We start from the raw sequence: 12,328 nt of genomic DNA, 5'->3' as shown, positions 1-12,328 counted from the left end.
TACTAGTCATTTTCGTTTGGGATGTACGTACTACAATACCTTCTCCGTTTTTTCACACCAGTGTTTTTTTCCCACGTTCGGGATGATGCAGAGTTTCAATTAGATTCGTTAATTGATTTTTCGTAGGTGAATCCCTCCGAGTTCATTTCTCCCCCAGGATGGAGAGGTACGTTCATGGGCTTGATAACCTTCAGCTTACGTACAGTAGACTTGACCTTGAGTCCGAGCATCTAGGTTTGAACCGAAATGCACTCAAAATGAGAATTCATTCACCCTGACGATATAAATTGAAACAAAAGGGCCTTGTCATTGTGCATGGCATAGTTGCTTGCACAACCTTTACTCCTCTAGAGCGGTTTTTCGTTGGGATACTCCCGGATGTTTCATCACAGATTATCTACTCTCCCTAAGGATCTTTCATAATCATTTCCTTCCCAACAATTGGCTTAAGCTTGGGTTTCATCCAATTTTACATAAGGGACAACTTGCTCTCTCTCCCCGAGGAGACCACTAGAGGAGCTCTAATCGAGGTCTTAGTGGTTTTACAAAGGCCCAATTTGACATTAACTTCCAGCATTCAAGGTCCAATTCGACGTCCAGGACAGGTTAATTAAGTGACCTTTATCCGTGGTAAAGAGTCCACCGAAATGGATCCACACCGTTTGGGGAGTAATTTGAAGTCATTAGAAGGGATTGGATTGGTTGGCACACTCACTTTCTTGGCCTTTTGATTCAGTAGTGGCAAGATTTGCATGTTCTTGCTCCTGTCATAATGAAACTGAAACGAACTAATCTTGCACGGCCTTGATTCCGATAGTTTCACCGTACAGAGCCCCACCATCACCACCACTCTGCCTCTTTGCACAGATGTGCTTCTTTCTCTCTTTCATTCTCAGCGTAGAATATATCAATTTTGGGCCCATTCTCCGCTAACCATTTCCGACTTGTCTCAATGAGCCTCCGTTTTCATACCCAAAGATCCATAGATTCTCAAACGCCCTCTCCAATGTTTAAGTAGGCGTCTTGATTTGATGGATGCTAACCGGAGCGATGGATCAAGCAAGACTGGATGTGACTCATCGAGCATTCACTCGATCACGCATTCTATGAGAGAGCCTATGATCACATCTGTGTTTTGAGAGGGTACCCGGAAGTTTTCACTTGAGGCCAATTTCTTGGGCGTCCAATAGTTGGTATAGGGGTTTGTTGCCGGGGGCTCCACTGAACTCGCCACTGTACAGTAGTCGGTGAGAGCTGAAGCTGGGTAAGTTCTCGGATTAGTAGGCCTTTCCTGAGTGCTAATGAAGTCCACGTCCTACTTACATATACACAACACTCGGTTAATCGCTGGTCAGTGGAACAATGCCACAGAAACGACGGACATTACATACACGAGTGCAACGAGCATACTATCCGTATTAGTAGTTAGAGGTAGAGAGAGAAAATAAGCGCAGAGTGCCAGCGGCCTTATTAAAGACTCCTCGAGAGGAAGAAGAAAAACCCAAACAAATTCAAACACAGGAACAGCACTCTTAATGACTCGATGTTTCTAATTGGTTTCCTTCGCTTGGTTGGTTGGTTGGTTAATTTCTTTTTTGCCCCGGCAATATATACTAGATAAACATATTGGGCAATGACAACGAAAAATATCTGATTCAAGAATCAAATGATCGATCCATGAGTGCCTTGGAAGAGGGTTTTGACTTATCTACGATCTTGGATGCAGGGTTGTGCTGAAGTGGAAATTTTCTCATCAGATTGGCTGGAGGAACCGGGGATTTGTTTTCCTTTTCATTGCTCCTGTTGTTCGTCGCTCATTTCATCCCGAACGAAATGGAGCAGCACAAGAAAATCGAACCTCAACCCAGGCAAAACTTTCTTCTTTGGGATCTGGGGACCCGTCTGCCTTCACCTTGGGTCATAAAAAATCTTGGGGCGTTAGTTTGCGGAAAGTTCACTTTCGCCCTCAATATTTCCTATTTGCGAGTTCGAGAACTTTTTTTACACCTCTCGATCCGTATTGATCCAGTTTGGGGGATCATCCCAAACGGCCTTAAGGGAAACTAAGCGAATGGCGGATGACTGGACGAAGTGGCGGAGAGCGGCGAACACATAGGCCTCATTAAGTTTGCCCGGATGTCTAAATGAGAGTCTTTTATCCATTTTCAGGCGGTTTCGAGGCTCAGAATCACCATGTCCATCCTCGATATAACCCTCAGGATCATCGACCAACAGCGTTCCAGCACCAGCACCAGCAGCAGCAGCAGCAGCAGCAGCAACAACAACAACAACAACAACAACAACATCAACGATTGCAAGAGCAAGAGCATTCAATAGCTGGCCAGGGATTCGAAGGTGGTCTTCGTCAGTCCAGACAAGATTCGCCCTTGTTTCCGCGGAACAAAAGAAAAGCAGCCTCCTCGCCTCGAGCAAAAACGGAACGCGAGCAACCACCATATAATTTTTATGGGCAACCATTTTTTGCCAAAACCCAAACAGATGTTCTCGTCCAAGAGGGCAGTCACGCCTTCTTTCATTGTATCGTTCACAATCTCGGGAATCAAACCGTAAGTAGGAAACCAAAGCAAGGAGCGTAGAGTGGAACAGAGAGCATGCACTTCTCATTGGGGAACACGTCGTATGTTCTTGTTTGTAGTTCCTCGTAAAACAGGCTAGACCCTACTTAAAAAAGCTCCTCGTTAGGGTTGGTCCTCTGATTTCGGGTGCTCAAGTCGTTGACTTCGTGATTTGCGTTATGCATTTTAAATGGTGCATAAAAACAATCAGTATGTTATCAATTATTACTTGCGATCGGCTAGAAGAAGCGAAAAAACAAATGCGTCTTTCTAAGTTCAAAAGGCCAAACTTTTCGAGGTTTTGATTCCAATTCAAAGACCCAGTATTGTAACAGGAGCCTTCTTAGAGTTGGCCTATTCCATTAACATACTATATGAGAAGCATAATATTGTAAAGTTATTTAAGGTCTCATCTAGGGCATACTCCTTCACCAGCAACGTGAAAAAATACTAAACTTGAACTCACATAACATTACAAAATGGCTTACTTCTCTACGAAAATTTAAGGAATTCCTTACGAAAACGTTTCTTTTGGGGTTAGGTTATGTACAGTTTAACTAGATAAAGGCCAAGTGTTTTAAGGAAAGACTTCAAATAATTGGTCTAGAATTATTGCTTGCAAATGATCTTTGATAAAACCAAATAATTAATCAGATAACTTCTATGATAAAGCCCCTCTAATTTTAAAATATGTTTTTACAAGTAGTTTGAAGAAACTGTGTTGAAAAGAATACATCCGTTTCCAAAAGTTAGGAGAAGAAAATGTTGACTGATTCGTGAAATATAGTAAGAGAATCTTCCATCTTTTTAGCTCTTACTCAATAAAAGGAACGAATTACAGTTCTCGTTCTTTTGGCAAAGTCAGTAATCCATTACATATTCCTTGCAAAAAATAAGAAGAGTTTACTCGTTACAGTCCCTTTTCCAAAAATCTAAATGGTCATGACAAGTCTGTTGCCTCGTCATGGTCATATTTCTCCAAAAAGATAAAAGGGTTATCCAGAATGCATTATAAAAAAGTTGTCCAGTTTCATTCTTAACCATTCTAATGTTTCGGCATTCGGCAATTTCTGCAAAGATTGACCCTAAAAGCTGCAAGTTTCCTTCAGTTGCTAAGAGACAAACGAAAAATGAAGGCCACTTTGGTGAAAAAAACAATTAGGAGCGAATCTTTTTTTTACGTCAAGAATATTTATCATTACACCATTTTAAGATTTATTATGATTCCAATCGCTTTTTCGAAAAAGGAATAAATTATTGGTATTAAGTTAGGATACTGCCCAGCTTTTACCCGCAACAAGCATAATCCTTTTACCTGATGCACTCCTCATGAAACGTTGATGAATTGCAGTTATTGAAAAAGTAGTATACTCGTACTCCTCTTAGCTGGTGTTACAATAATTTATTTGATATTTCTTCTTCCCTGATTCCCCCGTTGATTCTCAATCTCTTGTTTCGTTCGGTATTCTGCGTCATTCTTAACCGCGCCAACAAGAAGCACTTGACGATTTTTCTTGGCCACAAAACGGCCTCGTCCTCCTTTCGCCTCACTTCAGGTTGTTTGTGGTCAATGAAAATATATAATGCCTCCGGCCTCCTTGGGCTGAACCTCTTCATCTTTTTTTCCAACGCCTCCCTTGAGTCTCTGTGGAACCCCCTACTAGGACAGTCAAGGTCTGAGAGGTGATTTTTATGCCCTTCTTTTTCCGAGCTTGGCGTCCTTATGACAAAGAGGGGGACGCAAAAGTTCCGAGAAGTTTTCAATTATATCTCGACGACCATAATTGGCGGCCTTGACTACATACATGGAGGTAGCACTCCCGAGCAACTTCCCATTACAAAAAAAAAGTTTGATTCGTTTCATAGACTAACATGGCAAGGCCTCATCATGCCCACTTTGTTTACAGGTGTCTTGGGTGAGAAATACGGACTCTCACATTTTGTACATTGGTCGGGATCGATTTGTCCACGAGAACCGTTATGAGCTCATCCTGGCTCGCCATGGGAGTTGGACTCTCAAGTTGAAATATGTCTCGGCTCGGGATGCTGGTCGATTTGAGTGCCAGGTGTCCACTGTGCCTAAAATTAGTCAGACATATGCACTGAAGGTCGTGGGTGAGTTCTTTCAATTGCATATTTCCTACCGATATATGGTATAGACGCACGAGTGCAGTAGTAGTGTACATCAATTGTCCATGTCAGGGGCATCATATTCCCTCTTATCATTGGCAATCATTTTAGCTGGAAACGTACTCTCCCTGTATTTGAAGGTGCCCTATGGCACCCAACCATGGCTCACTTTCGAGCAGGCCCATAAATCTTGATGATAACTCGTTTCAGTACCATCTGTGAAGATCTTGGGCGACCGTGAGGTCCATGTGAAGTCTGGGACCTCGGTGAGTCTACGGTGCCTGATCTCAAACGTTCTGGAAGAGCCCAGCTATGTGTTTTGGTACAAAGAGGATAAAAGGCTGCTCTCGGCGGATGACGGGAACATCACAATCACGACCAAGCGAATCATCGGCGATGGGGCGGCCGTGTCGTCGTTGACCATTGAACACCCTGATCCCACTCATTCCGGGATCTACTCGTGTCGACCCGCCAACCTTGAGCGGGCATTTGTCAGTCTTCACGTCATACAAGGTACACGCTTTTGATTGAAGGAACTCCTCTCAGCTACGTATACGACTATACGAACAGTATGGTAGAACAGTACTAGACACAAAACGGAGTTCCAGTTTTTATTAGATGGATATCGATGGAAATCGAACCATCACGAAGTCCAATAAAAACAGGACAGCTAGGGTTTCCATTCTGTACTCCCGGATAGGCTTTCTTTTGGACATGCTGTCAAGAAAAGGTACCAAGAATCTATCTATTTTGACGGATAACCTTAATGAATGGCCCTTCAATGCTACAAAACACACAGTGTTCCCAGAGGTAGGGCACGTATTTCCTATTACTGAATTAGAAACCACTGCCTCTGAAGTCGAAAATAGAGACCACATTTTGCCACCAATTTTATAGATACTTATTCCTCTTCCTATTTTGTTAACGGGAACATGAACCACGACTTTGAAAAAAAAATCTTGGCCATCATGGGAATTTCTGAAAAATGTGGGAGAAAACCGTCCTTTAGATGTCAGCACGACAATATCTTAAGTTGTACAGTACCTATGTCTAAAAGTCTAGAGGACCTTTCATTATCGATTAATGCTGCTGCGCGTTAAATCATGATTTACGGCAACAATGTCTCTAAATCGCCAACTCAAGATCTCGTGATCGACCATGTGCCTTTGATGTAATAGTTTTAAAGTACACTCGCGATGAAATCATTGCTCGTACTTGCCATCTTTTGAACCTGTTACCAAACAGAAATTAGCGAAGCTAGCCCAAGGGCTCATTAATGTCAGGAATTTTTACAATACCTACTAGTTTTGGGAGTGTGCGGCTTTTTGTCAGTGGCTCTATCCATCCTTTTTTGCAGATGAGAAGCCTGCAGCTATGCAGCACGAGAAGCAAGCGGTAGCGGCCGTGGCCGAGGCCTCAGCTTCTGGTGGGCCTTCAAAGGCCTCACTCAGCTCCAAGTCGATACTTACATTCGCAATAATTCATTGGCTCCTGGGCGGCCATTGTTATTGTTAAAAGTTCATGTCCAATAAATAAAGAATATGATCATCAAAGAATAAATTCATTACGTTTTTATGATTTGTTGGTCGAGTGGTTCTTTTTCCCGTGATTTATCGTGGTTTGGAAGTTAGATTCAGACAACATACAAGGAGTTTTCGCGTTTCGTATATGTAATAGCTACCTTGTCACAACGGTGAGAAATAAGACAATTTCATCTACTTTGGTATTCATCTTTTAGCGTTTATGTGCGTCCAGTACACTGAAATGTTAAGCTTTGTTTTGTTGCTCCTGGCAAATTTCTTTACGTAAAACTAAAAATATTGCCATAACAAGGCCACTTTCAAAGAGAATAAATCTTACAGAGTTGGTCCTAATTAAGTTAACGATAATGGTTGAAAATTCATATTTCAGGAAGGACATTTTTGTTCGAACATCGTGTGCTTGAAATCAAATTCATGTTCACCATGGAATAGAAGTAAACAATTTAAAGGCTGTGGTCGGTTTGAGCAACCAGAAGTCACAACAAACCTTGCCAATTCCTTTTATAGGAGCAATGAACAATTCATGAATGGGTATAAAAAAGCCTGTTGCCTGCCATAACAAAGCACTTTCCCCTCCCTTGTAATTTGCATGTTTCTAATATCCATTGGCTTAGCTTTATTATTATGGAAAATTGTTTGCAATCCTCGTAAGGATGAACGCCAATTGATAACAGTTAATGGAAGAGTCCATTTAAAAATGTCTCCTATCAAGAAAAAGATCCCGTTCGCTTCTAGGAACGTAAAACATTGAGGCTCTTTTAGGTTAAAAGATTTAATTTGATTTATGCTCATCATTTTTCTCCTCATAGCTCACAACACGTTGGATGGAGCCCAAATGTATCTCCTAAGGGTCTTCTCGGTATAAAAGCCTCGAACTAGCCATAAAGCGAAGTGCAGAAAAAGGGTCGAGGAGTTGTGGGATCATCGCATACGTCCCATACGCATTCCGACCTTTCGCTTTTAAAGTGGAAAGTAATTTTGGGTCCCGACGCTCATCAACTCCTGGTTATAAGTTATTCATTCTTACCAATCCTTGTTAGTGGAATAACATTGAACTTAGCGTGGTTGTGGGCCGTTGGCTTAGCGACAACTCGAAATATGATGCAACATCAATCCTTCATTTATCCATATTTATCCCCTTTAATAGTCTCTCGATCGGCCCCTAGTTTTACTAATCATTGAACAAACTTTGTTTCAGCAAAAAACATTGCAAGATTATTGATAGTTTGTTCAATGATGTAGGGATATTCAGGTGGCTTAGTCAAACAACTAACTACAACCATCTTCAAGCGTTTGTTCATCGTATCTATTTCATAGAAGTTCAACTAGTGCCACAAAAAGCAAAAGGTATAATCAGAGCGTGTCAAAGATTTCAAACACTACCAAGCCAGAGTCCATGAGCTTTGTCCGTGTCCAGGTAAGCATGAATCGTGGTGGCATTATCTTCCCCATCGTTGACTACCCGTTGATCGAAGCGATCGCAACACATCTGGGCGTCCTTTTCCAATTCAAAGGCGATAACCGCCCGATTCTCCGCCCAAGAGCAATTGACAGAGGTGACTTTGCCGTAGGCCGTTGCTTTCTGAGTGAAACTGTCAACGTCCCAGGAAGGAGGCAAATTGGTCATGACCACCACACGCTTCAAAACCGGAATTTGCGCCTTGAGTCTTTGAATAATCTTGGCCTTGTTTCGCAAAGGCTTTTGAAACTTGGCACGTTTGATATTTCCACGATATTCGGTATGATCTGGTGGTGGCTCAGCTTCAGAGATCTCTTTCCGACGCTTGAGCGTGTTCGTGGTTATACGTTGATTCAAGGGCGTGTTCGTCGTTTCCACTGGCATAGATGGAGGTAAGTGATCGGCGACTGTTGGAAAAGTTTAAAACATACAAAAGTTAACGTTCAGCAAATAATGAGTCATGTCAGGCTAAAATGAACTTACCGTCCTCTACTCTCCCATTCTCGTACAAGGGAGGAACATGAGGGTGAGCGTGGTGGTGGTCCTCCATTTTGATTTGAATATCTTCATCAACACTGACATAGTTCAATTCCTCTTCGTCGTCATCGCTTAACGTGACGATCTCGATTTCACTGGGCGGGCGCAAAATCGTGGAGCCCGGGCGGGAAAACACCTCAGGGGGTGCATCATAGGGTTTCATATCGGGTACCTCCTGTTTGGGAACCGCATCACCATTGAATTCCTCCACGAACACAATATCATCATCCTCTTCGGATTTAGCTGCAGTTTGAGGAAGATCGGGTTCAGCTTCTAGCTGAGGAAGATCGGATTTTGGTTTGACAGGTGGTGGCCGCGTGGGGGCCATTTCTAACTCTCCTCGGGGCGGGGCCATGGGATCCACGCTAATGTAAGTGGACGGGCCTTGGAAGGCCGTGCCGGGGTGGTGAAGAGATAACGGTGCCGTGGGTTTGGCTTGAAATTCGATACCACAAGGATTGACCGGATGACCCTGACCCTGACCGATAGAATGGACAGGCGATGCCACCGGCGATGGGTATGTGTTAGGTCTGAAAGGCGCCATGGGCTGGTTGGGCCTGGTGGTGGGCGCACTGGCCGGGATTTTGAACATGGGTCCGGGCTGTTGAGTCGCTTCCACCCGGATCACGGGGCTTCGAGCGGGCTGGGACCGCTTGGGGGACTTCTTTTTGGGCGGTTTGAGGCATTGAGGTGAATCTTGGGCCAAACGCCGCAAGCGCAACTGCTGTCTCAAATCGAAACTGGAAGCTTGACCATTCTTGCCGGGGGGTAGCATTGCTTTGAAAGGTGAGCACGAACTCGACCCGGTCATAGTGGCAGCTGGAACGCCCACTGGCACGTCAGCTTTTAAAGTTGAGGTCGGGGGTGTCTCTGATCGGGTTTCCCGAGACCCAATGGCCGGGTCGATTTCGTCCTCGAATCGATCCAACTCGTTAGTCTCGAACTCCAAGGCTTCTTCTACGTCAGAGGGTGCTCCTTTCAGGTTTTCATCATCATCATCATCACCGTTGTCATCGGATGGATATTCTTCGAGGATTTCGATGCGTTCGCCTTCGCTCATGGGCAAGGGCGATTCCTCGTTTTCATCGGGCCTGAGCAAATCATCGATCTCTTGAACCCTCTCTGTCTTTGTCGTTGTCATCTTGCGCACTAGCCCGAGCACAATCCGCACCTTTCCGGCACAATACGAAGGGTTCACGGATGCTCAAACTGACCGTGACAATGCACACTACAAAGGCTTACTTCCGACACTGAGGCTTGAACCCACAACATCTGAGGAGAAGATATTATATCCCTTATAAGACCGCTCAGTTACACTGACCCCTTTTGATATTCAGGTACTCTAGGTAAACCTTTGGGGGTTTGCTTTTTATCGAGTGGAGCGCTACTATTCGCTTCAGTCATCTTTGATCATGCAATTACAAAAGATTGTGTATTTCTTACAAGCATAAATAAATGGTCGGACTCACTCACTCACTCACCCGTTTTCCCGCAATCCCTGCCTCCAAAGAAAGTCAATCTTGATCTTAGGATAAATGCTTGGAACAAGCGTTTGTTTTGGTTCAGACAAAACACGACGGATTGTAACACAGTCAGGGTGGCCAAGATCTGACAGAGTCTGGTCGGAGCCGGATCAGGTCAGTCAGGTCAATCGGGTCTCTCAAGACCTGAATGCCGAGTCAGTTGGGCTATTTATGACTCGTTAGAGGAAATGAGGTCAATAATGAAAATAGAGAAGCTCAAACTGAGAAACGGATGGGGGCTTGGGGGCTTGGCCGCAGAACTAAGGGAATTACCGGTATTTTTTAAGGGATTGGCAAAGAGTATAACATCACATTTTCATGCATATTTTTCATGCGATTTCATCTATGTTTGAGGTGGTTTGTATTTTGACAAATTGACTCAACTTGTTAAAGGTTTCTTGTCATGTCATTGGCATGAAAGTCATGCGTTGGGATAAATGATGAAAAACAATCCCCCAACTATGTATGTACATCAACATACCTTACTAGTGCCATTTCCAACATAATAACGAAAATGAAGAGGCATCATTTCATAAATAATTTACTTAAAAATACTAGCTTATGCTGGTTGGCGTCCCTGACACGAACAGGTCCTCAAGAACATCTCGGTAAGAATCTATTCGATGACACACAACCTCGCCCGGGGCGCCTGAAGGGGCTTTTTATTGTTCATTGTAAATTCCCAGTAAAAAAAAGGAAAATGAAGCACGAGCATAAAAAAATTCGTTCGAATGACTATAAGGAATGATAATATTTTTTCTAAAAAACCATGGTATTCTTTGGAAAGAAGAGGGAGGTTAATTGCTTAGACACCAAAAAATGCTTGGTACAAAAGTTTTCTCTCCAAACATTTCGACCAATTCAGCATGAAGTTGTCCAAACGCATAGTTCTAGCTCTTCTATTCTTGATACATGTGTTTAACTTAACACTGGGAGCTAAAACTAAAGCCAAGAAAACGAAGAAGCCCAAATATTTCATTGGTCAAGTCCCACCTGGGCAGTTCGAATACTCGGAACTTCATGGAGTGTACACGCCTACAGAAGCCACCCAATTGTGCGAAGAAGACCTCCAATGTGCTGGTTTTACTTTCAAGGGCACACCCCACGAGGAACAGAAATATCTCACCAACTTTTTCCATTACATTCCCAAGTCTGTGGAAAAACACTTGGACCATTCTCGCCCGGAGTGGTCGACTTACCGAAACAAGCGACCTTTTTTGGCCTTTTCTGGCCTCCTTGCTGATCCAGGCACGAACACTGAAAATGTCGAATCGTTTGCTAATATTTTAAAATCTTCCAGTAAGACCTGGGAACAATTCAACTGGCCGTTGAAAATGCCAGTATTGTCCTTCAAATTTGGAGACGCTTCGGGTTCAGCCTATGCTAGCCTTGATTTGGGACAGTTGAAACTTGAGGAGAAAACCACGACCATGACCTTTTTCGACCCTAACAGTAACCAGATAACCGAAAACCATCCCGTGATAAATCGATGCTGTGTATCGAGCTCAGCTGAATCTGTTGAACAGATGAAGAGTGTCGATGAAGTGGACAAGCAGAGATGTGATATTGAAGATAGGCTTTTTGAAAATGCTTTTGAAATACAACGTCAACCGGTATTGCTGACAGAATGTGCTGCCACGTGTTCCAAACTGAATTGGACACTTTCCAATCTGATTCGCAATTTTGATACCGAGGCAACTTGGTCTGCCAAGATGGCCGGAACCCGTTCGATTCAGGGTGACGTGGCAAAAATTCTCGAAACCTTGTCGGTTGAAGGCACTGCTGCGTTTAAGTCCGTGTCTGGTCTTTTTAGTGGAACAGCGATTGACAAAATGTTAGCATTTGTTTTGGACCACGAGGGAGCTCAAATTGGACCAAAGACTCGAGATCTGGCACAAACAGTGAAAGGCGAAAAGACTCAAATGGAATTTGTTATGCTGTCACGAGGAGAGATGATAGAACGAGAATCTGCGAAACTGGAATCTGATTCTAAATTCACTCTTATTTCTGGGAAAATTTCCTGGTTGTTACTGCCAATGGATTCTTCCACCTTCAAGACCTCTTTGAGTTGTAACAAGAAATGTTCCAGTTCTGCCGGAAATGTACATTTCTTTGAAACCGTTTTCCCCCAAATCAAGACAAGAATTTGGAACGGAAAGCGTTCTTTGGTTGTTCACCAAAGACCAGGAGATACTTTGTATATTCCTAGGGATTGGATTTACCTCGGAGTTGGTCACGAGCCATCCAATTTGGTTCACGATGAATTCATCTCGTTTCAAGCTTTGGCGGATGTGGCTAAATCCTGGCATCAAGGAGACCTCTACAAGTTGAAAAAGGTACTAGGTTCCCACGATAATTACCGAAAGGAGTTCAGAAGATTCAACGTAGCTTTGGACCAAATCGTAAAAGGACGTAAGAAATCTAAAAACGCTTAACGACATAATTGCGAAGGGTGCTTGTTGCTCTTCCTTGAACAAATGGAGGTTTTAGTTTTGTCATACGTGGAAGATTTAAATATAAAAACATATTACTCAGCATCAAACGTTCCGTGAAGTGAAAGAA

At 43.3% G+C, this 12,328-nt stretch overlaps 3 protein-coding genes across 6 annotated transcripts in view; 2 read left to right on the top strand and 1 right to left on the bottom strand.

The window, feature by feature from the left end:
• LOC131879483 (uncharacterized) overlaps positions 1-6,284 on the top strand; it is a 47,149-nt gene extending 40,865 nt beyond the window's left edge. For all 3 annotated transcript variants that reach the window (XM_059225824.1, XM_059225826.1, XM_059225825.1), the window contains 4 exons: positions 2,170-2,567; positions 4,484-4,691; positions 4,917-5,219; positions 6,064-6,284. In XM_059225824.1, the coding sequence (XP_059081807.1) occupies positions 2,170-2,567; positions 4,484-4,691; positions 4,917-5,219; positions 6,064-6,221 (1,067 nt within the window). In that variant the 3' untranslated portion in view covers positions 6,222-6,284. The remainder of the gene's footprint in view (positions 1-2,169; positions 2,568-4,483; positions 4,692-4,916; positions 5,220-6,063) is intronic.
• Positions 6,285-7,531: 1,247 nt separating this feature from the next.
• Positions 7,532-9,858, bottom strand: LOC131879423 (uncharacterized). 2 transcript variants are annotated; one of them, XM_059225739.1, is made up of 3 exons: positions 9,725-9,858; positions 8,190-9,515; positions 7,532-8,113 (listed from the first exon to the last, which is right to left on the bottom strand). In XM_059225739.1, exons 2-3 carry the CDS (start codon positions 9,382-9,384, stop codon positions 7,620-7,622), a joined length of 1,689 nt encoding a protein of 562 aa, XP_059081722.1. In that variant the 5' UTR covers positions 9,385-9,515; positions 9,725-9,858; the 3' UTR covers positions 7,532-7,619. The 2 variants fall into 2 exon arrangements, with proteins under 2 accessions (XP_059081722.1, XP_059081723.1); XM_059225740.1 differs by having other exon boundaries at positions 9,717-9,802.
• Positions 9,859-10,562: 704 nt separating this feature from the next.
• Positions 10,563-12,301, top strand: LOC131878854 (uncharacterized). Its single transcript, XM_059224988.1, has one exon. It carries the CDS (start codon positions 10,633-10,635, stop codon positions 12,199-12,201), a length of 1,569 nt encoding a protein of 522 aa, XP_059080971.1. The 5' UTR covers positions 10,563-10,632; the 3' UTR covers positions 12,202-12,301.
• Positions 12,302-12,328: the final 27 nt, after the last annotated feature.

This window comes from Tigriopus californicus, chromosome 4, assembly GCF_007210705.1.
Source record: "Tigriopus californicus strain San Diego chromosome 4, Tcal_SD_v2.1, whole genome shotgun sequence".
NCBI classification, from domain to species: domain Eukaryota; kingdom Metazoa; phylum Arthropoda; class Copepoda; order Harpacticoida; family Harpacticidae; genus Tigriopus; species Tigriopus californicus.
Note: the sequence above shows the minus strand (reverse complement) of the source record. Positions and strands in the feature narration are given on the sequence as shown.